This window comes from Lycorma delicatula, chromosome 3, assembly GCF_047948215.1.
Source record: "Lycorma delicatula isolate Av1 chromosome 3, ASM4794821v1, whole genome shotgun sequence".
NCBI lineage: Eukaryota > Metazoa > Arthropoda > Insecta > Hemiptera > Fulgoridae > Lycorma > Lycorma delicatula.
This window is the reverse complement of record NC_134457.1, coordinates 22,562,073-22,580,909: the sequence shown is the minus strand read 5'-3', so window position 1 is coordinate 22,580,909 and position 18,837 is coordinate 22,562,073. Positions and strand designations below refer to the sequence as shown.

Genomic DNA, 18,837 nt, shown 5'->3' with positions numbered 1-18,837 from the left:
CTACCCCAAAAACTGAGATAAAATTGTACTTACAAAAGAACCATTACCATCACCACCACCAAGAAATATATAGAAAACGTTTTGTGCAACTATAAAGGCAGTGATTTGAAAACATTTGCTATAATAAATCACAAGACTTTATGTAATGCATAAAAAAAATGTGTGTAGATATTTAATATTGATGGAGATGACAAAGATGAAATCAAGTATAATCATCCATTAGTAATAACGGATTGGTTAAGATTTTTACCTTCAGATCTTAAAGAAATAAAAATTGTTTATCAAAGACCCACTAATGAGGTGGTCATGGTAATAGATACTTTGATATCAACACACTGAAACAAATCATAGGATATCTAAAACATATTTCAAGTTTAAGAATTTCTTCAAAAGATATAAGTGTACTCTTTAGCTCTTACAAAGGAAAAACCTACCTTTTATGATAGCGATTATTCTGTGAGACTGACAAATGTTCTTTATTCACTAAACATCATGGTCTGATCTCCAGTTTATTCCCTAGTATACTGAACAAGATTGATGCAGTATTGTTATAAAAATGGATTATTATACTTCTTTAAAGGGTATCTTTTACAAATACAGTGAGTTTGTTGGAAAAGTTGTAAGATCGAGTGAAACAAACCTCTTTGGATTGAAATGTTATAAGAATACTATTTTTTCTCAATTCTGAAAATTTCTTTTGAATAATGTGTATCCAAAAATAGTTTTAATCCAAGCTAAATGTACTTGTTTTTGTAAATAATAATAAAATAATAAAAATTTATAAAAAATGTCTTATTTTTTTCATATTCGTTACCTAAGAAAAGAATGGAAAAAAAAAATTTCTATTCAAAATTCAACTTTAATACACTTAAAATATTAAATCACACTTATAGTTAAAATATATTTTATTTTTAATGACAAATTCTAATATGATACATAATAGCTAGTATGGTTATATATAAATGATGGTTATACAAATTTATAAAAAATATTAATATTATTTATAAAAATCATAAATACTAATATGATATAAAATAATGGTGTAGATTATATATATATGCAACAGTTATACAAATTTATAAAAAATATTAAAAGTATATTTTTATTTATAAAAATCATAAATACTAATGTAATGATATAAAATAATGGTGTAGATAAATTGGTTTTATATATATATATATATATGTTATACAAATTTATAAAAACCCATAATAGCTAATATGGTTATATATGAATGATGGTTATAGAAATAAAAAAAAAATAAAAAAATATATTAAAAGTATATTTTATTTATAAAATCATAAATACTTATGTGATATGGAATAAAAAAACAAAAAAAAATTATAACATGATCCTATTGGATAGCAGACCAAAGGAACTGTTTAATATTGTGTTTTTAAATATCTGGCAAGTTCATACATATTGTAATACAAAAAATATTCATCACCTTCTTTGGAAAAGACATATAATCTGTCTAATGCTTTTTTAGTCTGCTCTTTCAAAATGTTTTATATTGACATTTAATCATACCATTATGAACCAGTCTACATTCAGAAAGAGAGTTTGAACACTACCATGCCATGCCTGACTGGGATCGCATAGCATTTTCCTATGCTATCAATCAATCATGTCATCCTCTGAAGCAATACCTAATGGTGGACCCAGAGGTTTAAAAAAACTGTTATCTTTTTTTGTAGTTTGAAAAAAAAATTACATGTATTTTGTTTTAACTATTGATATTCGATTTTTTACAGTTTAATATGGAAACAATTTATAATCACCTTGAATCATGAACAAAAATGGTAGATGAGGTAGAGACCTATTGTACTGATAATCCATCAATCTTTCTGCATAAGAAAGAACTCAGGTTGATAGTAGTAGCATACAATGATGTTGCTTTTTTGTTTTTTATCACTAAATTTTTGACATTGAAGTATAGAAATCATAAAAGGTGAATTTTCATTGTGTAGTCGTATAACTGAACTCTTTATAGTGAATTATATAGTATTTGAATTTTATAATATGAAAGATGTTATAGTAAAAGAAAACATTTCGTTATATGACATTTGTAACTGTAGGAAGAACAAGTTTGTAAAAATATTGATGAACTTATCAGTTGTGTTGAAACATTCTGAATGTAGACTGGTTCATTATGGTATGATTAAATGTCAATAAGGAACATTTTATATATTTTTTCTTATTTTTTAATCAGTGTCATTATCTTTTATTAAATGATGATGACCATAAGCATAGGTGTTATTACCATCTTCATGCAAGACATGTTTATCATCTAAACTACATAAAGCTAATTTATTTAACATTATAGATGACTGATATGTTTTTGGGACCAAAAGATTTTCATAAGACAATAAGGATTAAAGTTTTTCTTAAACAGACATTTTTTGTAATCATCAAGATTGATTTTATTTACAATATGTTCTTTTTTATACCTTTTGATTTTTGTGCAATAACATTGTTGTTTAGTCTGAATCTGCATAATTTTGCTCTGAATCTGATAAACTTGATAATTGGTTTACTTGCGTTGTCTTTAATTTTCCTAGCACTTTCTTATTAATAATACTGTAACAAGGATGTGTGCATGAATAATCAGATGTATCTAAATGCAAAAGAAGTATCTTTCATATTCCAATAAAAATCATCCGTTATGATTTTGTAAAAAAAACTATCTGCATCCGTATATAAAAGTGACAGTTTACTTCTGTAATATTTTTCATATAATGAAAATCATACATAAGATATTTACTGTGTTCTAGTATGGTAAAACTGATGTAAATCAGTCTGTCAAGGATTACAACTTCATGAGCACATTGAATGGCACACATCTCATCGTATATGACCCTATTTAAAAATGAGGGTTTGTTAATTAATTTTTGCAATTTTCTCTTGTTAGATACTAATTTCTATCTATTCTGTTTTTAACATTCTCCAAAGATTTACCATAAATAGCATTAATTAACAGCTTGTAAAAGCCCTTTTCAAATTCATTTACAGCTTTCTGACATTTTTCCGTATTTAAATCTATATACTTTTTAAGCCAATGGGACTACGTAAAAATTAATATACAGTAAATTTTTTTTTTAACTTTAACCCATGTGCGATGGCCTGTTTAAATATAACATAATTACACATATTTTTGTTTTTCATTCAATGTAGCTAATAATTTCTTGTTTCGAACTGGGTGGTACCTGTTGTACAGAAAGAAACGGTAAATCATTATACCACTCATGAAGATTGCTAGGATATTCTGTCTACCTCAAGTATAAACCCCAATGGGCTGTCATCTGGGAGACATTACATCAAAATTTTCAATTACTATTTTGTCTGTCCACTGAGTTTCTTTCAGTAAATACCTTTGACATTCCCCAACCATATAAATTATTGGCATCAAGGTAAGTAAGGTATGTAGATGGGCTTTCAGTGTTGTATGTGTCTGTAATATAAACATTGCTTGCAAGACCATGTCTTTTAGTGCAAACAGAAATTCCTCCTCTGATTTCATTTTCTATGAAAACATACATGTTGTTGTAGTCTGTTATAAATTCAAGCTGAACACTAGTCAAATTCAACATCGCGTCGAACAAAAAACTTGGGGCAGTCAAATAAAAAGCACAATGTAATTTATGTGTTTCTACATAATTTTTGAAAGTTTTCAAATACATCTTCTAATAAAATAACATCTAATTTTAAATACAAATCACTATATTCACAAAGTGTTTTTATATTAAAATAGTTCCAGACCTTTTGGGTATGATAATAATCATCATCACTGATATCTGAATCTGTTAAACTGCTGTAAGTCTCTTTTTGAAGAAAGAACTGTTTTGCTTAAACATTCCCACAACTTTGTATATTCATAAGGGTACAATCCTTTATGCAGATTTAAATCTTATGTCACAGTTGGGGAAAAATACATTTTACATGAAAGAACTTTTCCTTAGGGAGATTTTTAGTTAGTGTCTAAACTTTGTGCCATAAACTGGAAAGAAGCTACAAATCTAAGTCATACATACTATTGCAGACTATTTTTGAAAAGGGAACATACTTTTCTGTCGAATTTGGAATCACCATTATATCTTGTTCATTTAAACAAAGTTCTCTTACAATATAATGAGAATCATAATTCGAACAGTTATGTATAAATACCGGTATAAAAGTTTGCTTCTGTCTTTTCAAGTTACATTGAGAACATACGGTGGTGCAATATTTGCCTGTAAAATGACAGTGGTCAATAACTATGCAAGTTCCTACCATTGAACCTGCTGTTACACGTTTCACAAACTTTTGCAATACAATCTTATCCTCTGGTCTCATTTTAAGCAAGATATTGACACTGCAAACACAATTTATTTTTAACCCAATTTTGGTAATACACAACATAAAGGAGTGTGCTGCATTTTTTCCTCTATAAAGAATCGGTTCTGATGGAACAACAGAATGTAATAAACTTGGAATGTTTTCTCCTATAAAAAAATAAATACAATAACTCATTGGTAAGTGATGTTCTGTTTTTACTGTAAATGAGGTGTATCTATTACATGGGATGCCTTTGTTTGTTGGTAAAAGCAAACATTCAAAGTTGGCATATGCTACGATAGGAAGGGGAACATACAGGTTTTGAAAATTTTAAAATCGCAACAGAAGATGATGGTAATATTACTCAAGTCACCGGTTTTGATGAGCAATACATCAAATGTTCTTGAAGCCTTTCTTTGGCCAAAATGCTCTGAATGGAAAAAAAACATGCAATATTTTTTATAAATTGTTATCTTATCATGATGTTTAGTTACTTGAGATCTAACTAATTTTTCAAAATTTTTTATTAAACAGTAATGCTATTTGTCTTCTTTATGTAAAAGGAGACGATTGAAAATAATTTATTTTTCTTTCTCGCATACTTTTAACAGATTTATCAAAAAATTATCTTTTGATAAAAAAAATCATTTTTTTTTAAAAACAATGTCAGAGATTGTTTCTTTTTCCAAATTTTTTAATCTGTGATAAACACAAGAAAATCAACTACTGAAAAATCTTTTTTTTTAATAAATCGTGTAAAGCGCATCCAGAAAGAATAGATGGGAGGTATCCCATCTATTCTTTCTGGATGCAAGCCTTATATATTTTGTAAATATCAACCACAAAAAACATTTTTGGTTTTTATTAGTCAGATTAATAATTGCATGCTTTTTCTTAATTTCATATAGAAGAGAAATAAAGAGGCTCTAACAGTCTGTACTGTTAATTCTTAGTAACAAACCACTGATACTTAACAAACTCCATCTGCTGTCTTTTCCTTCAAAAGAAAACTCCTCATTTAAAATTATTTCAGCACAATTTTCTACAACACTATCTATTTCATATATGTTTAATAATGGATCATTGGGCATTTTAAAAGCAATGTCTGTATATTGAAAGAAATTAGGTTTCTGATAAGTACATTCAAAAATTAAATTAACTTTAACAGACTTTTGTTATTAAGAACTGACATAAGAATTGAAATTAAATCTTCATTAACTGCATTTAACAATAATGAAATCTTTAAATATTTATGAGTTATTTTTATAATATGTTACTAAATTACATCTAAACATGTGTTCTAATATTACAAATTGGTTTTCAACATTTACATCTGCAAGACTAGCTATTTTAGACCTACTAATAGCATCTTCTCTTTCCATAACACGTCTAACACCATGCATATTTAATGGCCACAGAAAAAAAAAGCTTTACACTAAAAAAAAGAAAATGAAAGGGAAAATATTCATATGATCAATTTATAACAAAAAAAAGAACGTTTTAACATCTATTTGGGACAATAACACCAATTTTTTGTCCCTTTTTGACACCTTTTAATTAATTTTTCTAACTGGATATGAATAGAATCTAAAGGGATTTAACAACGAATAACATTTTAGTGGTCACCCTTTTCCAACGATACAATGAAGATAAACCCTTTATGTCTTTAGTGTTATAAATTTAAATTTTAACCAGTGATGTGCCTTCCACAGGAGGTGTGGTTAGCAACACCTGTTCATATTTGTTATTAAATTGCTATGATGATCATATGAATATTCTCTACACTCTATCTCATCATTATCTGGTGTCTTAATAATATTCATTAAATCATCGTCCTGTTCATCACTTCTAAATGACATTAATTCCCATATCTGTTCGACAAATGAATGGCAAAAATTTCATGAAGAAATGAATTCCTTAAGATATTATTTCTTCAGCGCTAATAACTGATGAAAATTTCGTTTTAATTCCACAGTCACTTAGGCAAGTCGTTATTTCTAATTTTATCATTGTGACCGTTGCACTTAAAATATCAACAACCCTATTATTACTTTAGAAACAGATTTGTTGCCATTGTTTATTTTTGTTTTGTATTTAATAAATGCTTCATCCCATTTTTCAGTAGAAGTGAGGCCCAGGACCCAACACATCTTTATGATGTCTAAACTAACTTTTGATGATGATGATGACAACAACAATGATGGTAATTGTTATTGTTCTTCATTCAGGACTGACGATGTGGAAATCTCCACTTCAGTCAGCCTAAACAATGGTCCCTGTTGGTCTTGTAAAACCGCTTCCACTGCCTCATAGATGACAGTTAAAATTGGGGATATCCATTTTTTTTTTTCTAAAAAAAAAAACAAAAAACTGGTATTAATAACTTATATAAAGAGAATATTTTTTAAAAACAAGATCTTACCTCATAACTGTTTAAAATAAACTCTATATCTTCAATGATTAAAGTAACATTTCTATTAAGTTTTTTCACCTTAATAAAAGCTCTTAATACTGTAGCTGTGGATGCCCCACATATTGAATTCTGTTTTTAAAATAGTATATCTGATCTAACTTGTAAAATTGATAATAAATAGCTAACACTTCTTTCTATTTTCATTTCTAATTGGAAATCTCTTTTATTCTATGCAAAATTGTCTAAAATGTGATGGGAATTTAAATCGCTATCTGGTACCCTAAGCATAATAAAACCTCTTTTTTGTTAATGAGAATTTCATTTCTTGAAAATATACTGTATGCATAATCTACCAATTTAAATGATGTAATATGATACACTTCAGTAAATTTTGACAAAATAAACAAAAAAGTGGCGGCTAACAATTGCAGATTTTCTGTGAAAACCTTCATTAGTTGTTAAAACTGAATTCAAATATCTATCTAAATACTGAATGGCATTTAAGAAAACTGACAGACATTGGTCTTGAGATAATACTACCTCTCTCATACAATCAACAACAAATTTACGCATAACTTGTGATATTAGTCTCAATGATTGTGCAATAAATTGGAGGAGAAAAGTATACTTTTTCAAACTGTAACAAGTTTTTCAAATAATTATCATCAAAAGGAGGATTAGGATCAATTACTGCTGCCACCATTGAATAATTTATATGTAACATAATTTTAAATAAAATAACTATTTTGTTAACATTAGTTTTTATTGAAGAATGCAAAAAATTCATTAAATAAAATATAATATTTTTTTCGTTTTAAAATACAAAAACATTTTTTAACATTTTGTGTAACAAACAATTAATTATTACAATTAACAAATTCCTTATTATTTTATGTTTTGCATAATGTCAAAAAATATGATTCTTTTTTTAAGAAAAAAAAAACTCAATAAATATTCATTATTTCTTTATACAATTTTTTTTTTAAATTGATAGAAAACATTATTGTATGCAAAAGATTCATTACGTTAAATTTAATAAGATATAATTATCCAATTCTTTTTGCATGATTAATTAACCAATTCCTTTTAAAGAAAAAAACACAATAAATATTTATTACAAGAAATTTATTACACCAATTTTTTAAAAATAAATATTTTTTCTTTAATAAGAAGATATGCATAAGATTCATTATTGAAAAGATACTATAAAGACAAATGATGTTATTTAAACCAAAAAACTAGCCCATTACTTTATTTTCTATATATTCATCTTTACTAAAACCTTTTTAGCAATTAAAAAATTTATTTATTTGTTAACTTATATATATAGAAAACATATATTAAATAATTTCATTATTCTAAAAGACAAAATTATTATTTAAACCAAACCAAACAAACCAACAATAAATATATATTCATTACATAATTTACTATAAAGAATTTTGTATTAAATCAACAAACCATTAATATTTTTTTTTTACTAAAACTTTTAGCAGTTGAAATAATTTTAATTATTTATTTAACTTTTGTATAGAAAAAAATATTCAAATTATTTTGTTAATAGAGAAATATATATTATATGTAATTTATGTGTTAAAGAAAATGATAAGTTAACAAAAAATATACTCACCAAATTTTACTGATGTAAAAACACAGTGACTGATGATGACAACAATGTACACACAAAGTAGTTAATCAAAGTATGCAACAAATGACACTTGCAACGCGTTACTATATATATACACATGTACTAACAAAAAAATTTAATTTAAAAAATAATTTTTTTTTAATAAAGATAATTGTCATAAAAAATATTAACATCCTTGATAATTGTGCAAATAAAAAAACAATTATGATATAAAAATCTATCACTTCCAGTAAGAGAATAACAAAATGTTTATCATAAAGTTAATTTTACCCCCCTTTCAAAAAATAACAAAAATCATCCGCTTCTATCACGTCTGGTGATAATTGAAAGAGAGAGAGAGAGAGAGAGAGAGAGAGAGAGAGAGAGACAGAAAAAATAATAAAAAGTTCAGTTAATTTTTTTTTTATCTCCCAAAGATAATAAAATTTATTTAGTCAATTTAAAAAAACAAAACAAAAACTTTCTTAATATATTAGTATTATGGACGAAATGATTCCGGAACCAATTTAAACTTTCTCCATACTTAAAATCTCAATTAAGAAAATCGGTTTGCGCCTCCACATTGGTTCGTCTGGATAACCAGTTAGAAACGTGGTGATTTCTACTGGTGAACTAAATCAGAATCACCTCTCTGGATCACATCCAGAGTTGTAACTCGGGAATTTATTCCCACCCAAGGCTGACTTGCCTTTGAAAGTCAAATATGGAAGGTCTTTTAAGAAAATATCCACCGTCTGGTAAATACCAGAGAAGGCTGCACTCGGTTCCGGTGGGCAGCTGCTTAAAAGATAACAATGAATCGGAGCGTTTGGAAACACCCAAAAACAACACAACTTCAAAACTGAGGATAAAACACAAACAAATAAACTACATTGCCACCCACAACATTAATTCTCTAACTCAACCCGGCAAACTAAAAACTCTAACAGACATAATGGACAAAAAAAATCCTAATCGCAGGACTTCAAGAAATGAGAAACACCGATCGAGAGCCGTTTGAATCTCAGGGTTACAGAATTTACAAAGGAATCCCCAGGAAACGTGTGATGAAGAATTGCCCACAGTTCGGAACAGGATTTGCAATCAATCTTAAAATAATTGACTCAGTCGTAGAATTTAAGTCTTACTCCCCCAGGATTTCAACCTTAACCCTAAAATCAGCCAATAAATTCTACACCATAATAAATGTCCATGCTCCCACCAATGACAAAAACAATCTTAAAAAAGATAGAGAAGAGATGGACAAATTCTTGGAACTTCTTGAACAAACTGCAAACAACATAAATAAGACCCACACCAAGATTATAGGGGACTTTAATGCCCAATTTGGTAAAGAACGAAGATATCGTGATATCGGAAAATGGCCTGCCCAGAAGAAAACTAACAAGAACGGTCAAAGGCTTGTCGAATTTTGCAGAAACCATAATATGATCTCAAAATCCACCTATTTTATGAGAAAACCAAACAAATTGAAGACTTGGAAACACCCAGATTGGAAAAAGGGGGAATGGCAACTCGATCATGTTTGCATGGACCGGAATTATCACAAGGAGATTTATAATGTAAAAGTCTTGAGAGGAACAGATACTGGATCGGACCATTACTTAATTAAAGTTAAAATAAAATTCACCCCGCATAAAAAGAAAAAATCCCAACCTAAAAACAAAAGAGCTTATGATCCACATAAATTAATAAGCAATGCCATCTTTGAAGAAACAACAAAAAAAATCAAATTAACTAATAATTTAAAGAACTGACATCCCAACTGAAAGAAATAGCTGAAGAACTAGCCCCTATAAACCCAAGAAAAAAACACCAATGGTGGAATGAAGAATGTGACAAAGCATTCAAAGACCGACACCGGGCTTGGATCAACCACCAAACCCAGAAAACTGAAGAATCTAACCATGAATTCACCAAACAAAGGAAAATAACTCAGAAAATTATAAGAGGAACCAAACGCGACAAGCCCAAAAAAACTTGATTCAGCAAATAGAAGAAAGTTCCAAGAAAACTAACTCCCGAGACTATTAAGAAACCTTCAATAGACTCCTCAACTGTGACGACTCCCCCAGAGCTTTTTGAGACTGACACTGAAACTCCAGTTAAAACTTCACCGGTAAATATCAACCCGCCAACAATTCAAGAAGTTCTCACAGCCTTAAATGAAATAAAAAACTACAAAGCAAGCGGAGAAGACCAGCTTTTCGCAGAACTCTGGAAACACTCATCAGTTTATTCAGTCAAAACTTCCCTATATCTATGCCTCGTAAAAATATGAAACGAAGAAAAACTTCCAGAACACTGGACCACAGCTCTCATTCATCCATTACATAAAAAGGGGGTTAAAACTAATCCGGAAAACTAAAGAGGCATATCTCTCCTGGATTGCACATACAAAATCCTGTCGAGAATCATATACAACCGATGCAAAGACCAACTTGAACTGGAACTTGGGGAATACCAAGGTGGATTTAGGCCAATGAGAGGTTGCCCGGAGCAAATAATATCCCTAAAACTTATGATGGACTTATATAAAAGACGGAAAAAACAACTAATAATCACCTTCGTTGACTTTAAAAGGGCCTATGATTGTATACACCGAAAATCCATGCTGAATATTCTGAGAAACCTGGGCCTTCACCCTAAACATGATAAAATTAACTTTAATCAATACCCAGTCCAGAGTGAAATTCAGAGGTGAACTATCTCAACCCTTCTACATAAAAACTGGATTGAGGCAAGGAGATGGCCTCTCACCACTCCCTTTTTAACTGCACCCTCGAATTTGTCATGAGAAAATGGTATGAAATAAATCCCAAAAATATAAAACTGGGTACTAAGAAAAACTCCATCTCACTAAATTGCCTAGGATTTGCAGATGACCTCGCTCTTTTAGCAAATAATATTCAAGAAGACAAAACACAAATCATCAGCCTTCAAAACCTAGCACAAAAGATAGGGCTTCATATCTCTTTCGAAAAAACTGAACTAATGGCCATAGATCCTCTGGTAATAGAGCACATTACGGTAAACAATCAGAAAATTAAAATAGTAAAACAATTTAAATATCTAGGGGAAATAATAACTTATAATTTAAATGAAAAAGTGACATGGCAAAACAGGACAAATAAAATGATTAAATCCCAAAAATTAACTTGGTCAACATATAACAAAAAATGCCTTTCTGCTAAAACAAAACTTAAACATTATAAAACTGTAGTACAGCCAGAAGTCACCTACGGAAGCGAGACCCTTTCCAAAATCACTCAGAAAAACCAAATTGAAAAAATTCTGAAAATAGAGAGGAGAATTGTCAGAACGTGTATCAATAAAAAACACCAAAAAGAAGACCAATGGTGGATTGTGCCAAATGAGGTGGTGTTAGAGAAATAGAGCCTGTTACTGATACTATGCGGAAAAAAAGAATCTCTTTCTTTGGTCATCTCATAAGGACACCGGAAACAAGACTGTCAAGAAATATCATTGAAAAGCTCTGGTTCCAAAAGCTAGAAGTAGGATGGATCAAAGAAATTAGAGAAGATATGAAAGAATTGGGAATTTCCCTGACTGACCTACAGAATAAAACTGGAAAAATTACAAAGCTAAAAGACAAAAGCATTAGATTTAAACAAAAGACAGACAAACGACAAAATACAACGAAGAGGGTGTTTACGGATGAAGAAAAGAAAGCAAGATCTGAACGGATGAAGAAATACTGGGCAGCTCGGAAGAGTAAATTAACACGCTTTTCTCAGAAAAGATCCAACTAAAATTGACTTAAGTGGTCCCATGTTGGCCGTAAAAGCATAATAATAATATTAGTATTATTCTTATCATTACAAACAGATTCCTTTTGTTTTCCTGATGATTTACAATTTTGATTTATCGCTGTAACCCTACCTGTTCGTGAATTATTCAACTATTTTGTAAAAAATACCCCCCCACCAAAACACAAGGCGCAACATCCACCACCACACCCATAAGATCAATCCGGCGGTGGCTGCCGATGACATAGCAATTAGAATTTTCAAAATCCCCTACCCATTCGCGAGTTATTCAACATTTTGTAAAAATAATCCCCCAAAAAGGGTTGGGGCACAACCAAAACCGTCCACCAAGCTGTTTTGGCTTGGTGGACCATTTGATGATGTACATTTTGATGATGTAGCACTTTGAATTTTTAAAATCCCCCACCCGTTCCCGAGATACAGTGTTTCTTGGAAACAAACGTCTTAAGACAATTTTCTTAAGACACTCATTAACATCTACAGCCGTTTGTCCTAGAATTCAGAGTTTTATACTACTGATATGAGCACCATCTCTATGGATACATTCCCCTTACTAAAAATACGCAAAGTTAGCCCACCAGCCTAGTCTAGTGGTTAACTTGTCACCACATAAGCTGATTTCAAAGTTGGGAGTTCTACGGTTCAAATCCTAGTAAAGGCAGTTACTTTTATACAGATTTGAATATATCGTGGATACCAGTGTTCTTTGATGGTTGGGTTTTAATTAACCAAACATCTCAGGATTGGTCAACCTGAGACTGTACAAGACTACCACTTCATTTACATTCATACATATCATCCTCTGAAGTAATACCTTAGGGTGGTTTTGGAGGCTAAACAGAAAAAAATCTGATGTGGGTACCACATGACTTCTATTAAATTATATATACACATTTTTGCTGCACTTCAATTAAATTTATTTCATTTGAAAGTGAGATACGATCCTCCAATTCTTTAACATAAGTGGATAATTACAAAATTGTTAAAATATTAGTTTTTATTAACATCAAATATTTATACAATTATTAATTCAACAATCTTACCTGAAATATTAGGTTAGAGGAAAAGTCCCTTGATTAGTCTTTAAATAAACTGTTCGTTATTTTGTCTGTTCGTTATCAAATAATCCAATAATAAAAACTGATTATTCCACACCGTAAGGTCAAAATTAATAATTGTAACCAGTTCATTAAACAAATAGTTTATTAAATTTTATTTATACAACATACCACATATCTTGTGGATATTTTGCACAAGTGAAAGAAATTTTCAACAATCACTTAAAATTGAATACAATTGAAAACGTCTTTTATTTTTCTATCATACAATGATTTTTTAAAAATAAATATACAATTTTTATAAGAATTTGCTAAGAAAATTTAAAAATAATATAATTTTCAATTAGTATTAAATAATTAGATGTTTCAGCAAATCTATTACATATAGACATATGTAATGCCTATTAAATTACACTTACACATTTTTAAAGTACATAAAATTTTATTTCACTAATAACTTTGTTCTTTTTTTATTATCATTGAATTATTATTTATTGTAAAAATGATTTTACAATCATGGGTTAATAATTATTAAATCAATATATTAAATTTAAAAAAAAAACAAAAGGAGATGAAATCTGATTCAAACTGACATGCCCTCCCTTTAAGATCCAAATATTTCATTAATTAAAATTTTAAATTTAATTTTGATTGCAATCAAAAAGGGAGGTGCACAACTAGATGTTACAACAGTGCTAATTCCATAATTTCAACAACCTATGGCTAATTGTTTTTGAGTTATGCAAGATACATACGTACAGACGTCATGCCGAAACTAGTCAAAATGGATATTTCGTTGAAATATGAAAACCAAAATGTTTCATGATCACAATACTTCCTTTACTTCATACAAGGAAGTAAAAAAAAAGTAAAAAAGAGATGAAATCTAAGACTGAAATTTTTCACGATCACAATACTCCTTTACTTTTTACAAGGAAGTAAAAAAAAAGAAATATGCAAAGGGATGTTTGTTTACTGTAGCTGTTCTTAATTAGTATACTTTGAAATGGATATGACTACTAACTTTGATAAATTACAGTAACAACCAATAATTACATTTTTTTTAACCCACTGTAAACATTACTTCTGACACTCCCACATTTACCAAATAACTCCAATTTAGTGGTAGACAATCTCCATCTATTTCTTTTTCATTCAGAAAATATCAATGGAAATTACTTTCCAGCCCTCCCTCAATCATCAATATTAGTCCACGTAGCACAGGAAAGATGTAAATTACATCTTGCCTTACAGTGTTTAAATATTGACACAGATTTTTACAAAGTCCTGAACTGTAATTGTGATTAGGTTTCATACTCATGTTATTATGTGATTAAAAATCTGAGGATATTAAGAGACTGTCAAAAGAAAAAGATTTCATTTTTTAATCGAATCACTTATGAATTTTATAAAGCAAGATAAATAAATTTTCATCATGGGTATGGGATCATATGCACGCACGCAGTTGATAATTACTTTATTGCTGTCATAAAAAAAAGATGAAGGTTAACAGCCTCAGTGATCAATATTTGATGCATAAAAATCTTGCAAGTTATGCATATAACATTACTGCATGTAAAACTATGATCTTAACATCCAGGTCCAGACCAGATAGATTATTTCAAATTTAAAGAATCAGTACTAATCATTTGTATCTTGGTCTTAAAATAAAATTATATACTTTAATCTGACAATTAATAAAAATGATCTGACCAAAATTTAATTAATTAAAAAAAAATATATAAATTTGCACTAACCTGTTACTTCCAGCTGCAGCAGTACTATCTAATCCTTTACCTGGTAATTTTTGTCGTAACATTCTAACTATTTCAGTCCAGCACTCATTGGCATCCTGTAATAAGCAAATTGAAGTAAAATTTATGTTAACACTTATTAAAAAATTCACTGCTGGATTTTCATCAGTATATTAACCCTCTGTGCTGAATTATTTCTTTGTTTTTAACTCACTTAAATATACTAATTATGAACATTTATATATGTCTTGAAATATAAAATGTTTGAAAAACCTGAGATGAAAGAGCGCTGGATTTATACCATTTGTGCTGAGCACTACCTTGTACTTGGTTGGGCATATTTGTAAACTTCATACTTATTCATGCTGGCAATTTATGTTTATTAATTTTCTGATGATGGCCATAATGATGTTCATCAAAATAGAGCATTATTTTAATGCTCTGAAAGCATTAAAATAATGCTTTCAGAGGAGGGTGAGAATTCCTTATCTTAATTATTTCATTATTCTGCTTTCTTTTACTGTGTGAAATCACTGCTTTTCAGCCCATATTGCCCAATCCAAAATGTTTTTACAAACATCACAAAAAGCATGATAATTATCTGTATCTCTTCTTAACTGACTGAATTTTGGATGTAAGTTTAAATCTAATCACTGATCATTAAGCAGAGTCTTTTTAGGTGACATTTAAAAGCAATCGATTACCTAAAATACAAGGATTACTTTTTTTCATGGTCCGATCGGTCATGAAATTAAAAAAACATTTTATTTGTAACAAGTACTTACATAGTTATACTATTTCTCTACATAGTCGCCACTCCGATTTAGACATTTTTCATAGTATGGTACCAACTTTCCAATACCCTCGTCATAGAACGGAGCCGCCTGTGTTTTCAGCCATGTTTCTATGCTGGTCTGCAGCTCGATGTCTGTGCCTAAATGTTGTCCTCCTAGCCAGCGTTTCATGTGAGCAAAGAAGTTAAAATCGAATGGAGCCAAGTCCGGGCTGTATAGTGGGTGATCAAACACTTCCTGACGAAAACGCTGCAGGAGCTTCTTTGTTACAGCTGCAGTGTGCGGCCGAGCATTGTCATGGTGGAGAAAGATAATGCCTGATGACAACATTCCTCTCCGCTTATTCTGAATTGCCCTTCGTAGACGTTGAAGAGTCATGCAGTATGAGGCTGCGGTGATGGTCATGCCACGTTCCATGAATTCCACCAAGAGTACTCCATTCCGGTTCCAGAACACAGTAGCCATACACTTTCTGTTGGAGAAGGTTTGCTTGAACTTCTTTGGTTTCTTCAGTGTTGAAATGGACCCATGTCTCGTCTCCTGTGACAATTTTGTTCAAAAAATCTTCTCCTTCATTGTGTTAGCGCTGGAGAAACATTTGGGAGGCGTCCATTCTCATTGTTTTGTGATGGTTGGACAGCATCTTGGGAACCCATCTCGCACACAGTTTGCTATACTGAAGTCTCTCACTCACAATGGTGTAGAGAGCTGACCTTGAAATTTCACGAAATGAATCACTCAATACAGAAATTGTGAACCAACAATTTTCTCGAATTGCCCATCCACTCGCTCAACGAGATCATCGGTTGACACTCACTTCCTTCCCTGACCGCCTGCATCATGAACATCTGCACATCCTGCTTTAAAGTTCCTGTACCATTGTAGCACTTTGCTGTCAGTCGTTGAAGTTTCTCCGTACACATTACTTATTTGTTGATGAATTTCAGCTGCATTACACCCATCAGCCTGAAGAAATTGAATTACCGCACGGACTTCACACTTGGCGGGAGATGCTATTGTTGTAAACATGTTTATGTGCTAGCTGTGTTCAGAACTAAGCAAAGTGACACGGCGTGATTGAAGGCCATACTAGAGACGGTGCGCAACACATATGCGCAAAGGTTCATCTGATTTTTGCATGGGTTTTTATTTCGTGACTGATCGGACCTTTAAAAAAAAATAACCCTTGTACAAAAAAAAAATTCATGGTGGTTGAGAGAAATTCCAAGAAAACAGTTAACCCCTTTAAATTTTTCAATGGTAATTTTTTGTTAAAATTTCATCAGTGAAAATATTAACTGCAATTTGGAACATTCCTCCTTTAATATAAAAAAATAATTAGTAAATGTAAGAGCAGGACATGTTCAATGGCTGCTTGATACACGTAGTTGCAATGTCCTGGGCGATGAATAAAGTCCTTACTTCCCGATGCAAGGAGAGTATATCAAATATATTTTGGCATTACTTACAAAATACTTTATTAATAAAATAACCTTAATTCGGTAACAAAAATGGAATTCTCTACAATTTTTGGAATTTTTCCTTACTTTTCCTAAGTTTATATTTCCTGACTTATGGCCTGTGGGAAACATGAAATTACTAATCTTACAACAAACTCAATCACTGCTTTTATTTTTTACATATTTCTTAGCATATAAATTTAAAAATAAGAAAACTCAAAATAATTAAACGAAACAATTATTAATACTAAATTCTGATATATTATGGAACATCTTATGAATGTTGGCAGCAGGCAACTACAGGTTTATTGCAATTTTTTATTTGTATACATTTTCAGACGAATCCTGCTTCATTTCAAAAACATAAAATATAAACTGATGGATAAATACTAATCAGAACACTAATAGGGTGTTTAATGGCAGCAGAATAAATTAATAAACAAATTTATAAATTTACCTTTAACACTGACTCTTATTTCTAATGTTTAGTTACGCACTATGTAATATCATCAGTAGCAAGAATATATGTTGGATTTAAAAAAAATATTTAATCAAATGTTAATAATATTAAATAAATATTAATATAAATTCAAAAACATTTCAACCTCACTGTCATTCTAAACATTTTGCTTTGCCACAGAACTATTTCAAGAAAATATGTAACGCAAATAACAGTATAATAATAATAATACACAGAAGAAAATTTATATTTTTAATAATGAAAAAATACCTGTTGCATGAAGCTACCATTATCACTTTTTTCAGCAAATCTTGGGAATGCTGTATGCAATACTTGCAGTAAAATGATTGGAGGGATAAATGATTCTTTGTCCATCGACTCGTACAGATCTCTAAGAGCAGCAGTTATAGATTGTGAGGGAACCATTCCACCACCAAGCATTACACCTGTGAACATTTTTATCAAATTTTCAACAACATTTACACTGTTTTATGGAATTAAAATCTTAAAACTTCCAATCCCACTCTACGTTAACTATTAACAGTCAACATCAATTCCATGCTTGTCTAAAGGTTTCAAACTTGGTAACCATATCTTCTTTCAGGCATCAAGATTATGAAAATAATATACAGATAAATCCATCGCTGGAAAGTGGATAAACAGATTTACACTTTATGCTAATACTGAAATATGAATCTCGTGATTAATTAAGAAGAATACATGAAGAAAAAAATTTGTGTAAATGCGAGTTGCCTGAAGCAGAAAATAATGCAGCCATGATTTGTAATCGATTTCAGATGGGACATAGAAAAGGTATCAGGTAATGAATTTGGTAATATTGTATACGATTATTATAATGTACATCTGTTTTGAATTTGCTGGCAATGTATATGATGTAAACAGATGACGCTTACATAGTTCAGTTATTTCAATCAATAATCAGCTGTTAGGAAATATTTTAGTCATCTTGTTAGTTGCTTGTATTCATCCATTTATAATGAGTGCTACAATTCATGATCCTGCCAACTGTGAAGTACAAGGAGTAATCTGATATTTGATAGAAAAAAAACAATTCTGCGATTGAAATTCACAAAAAAATTTGTGACGTTTACGAATCAAATATTTGAGCTACCCTAAAGTAAGAC

General features: G+C 30.1%; 1 protein-coding gene across 1 annotated transcript in view; it reads right to left on the bottom strand.

Moving 5' to 3' along the window:
* Window positions 1-18,837, bottom strand: part of Usp14 (ubiquitin specific protease 14) — a 59,049-nt gene that overhangs the window by 26,430 nt on the left and 13,782 nt on the right. The window contains exons 5-6 of the mRNA XM_075359532.1: window positions 17,963-18,138; window positions 14,982-15,076 (exon numbers count right to left, since the gene is read on the bottom strand). Coding sequence (XP_075215647.1) covers window positions 14,982-15,076; window positions 17,963-18,138 — 271 coding nt within the window. The remainder of the gene's footprint in view (window positions 1-14,981; window positions 15,077-17,962; window positions 18,139-18,837) is intronic.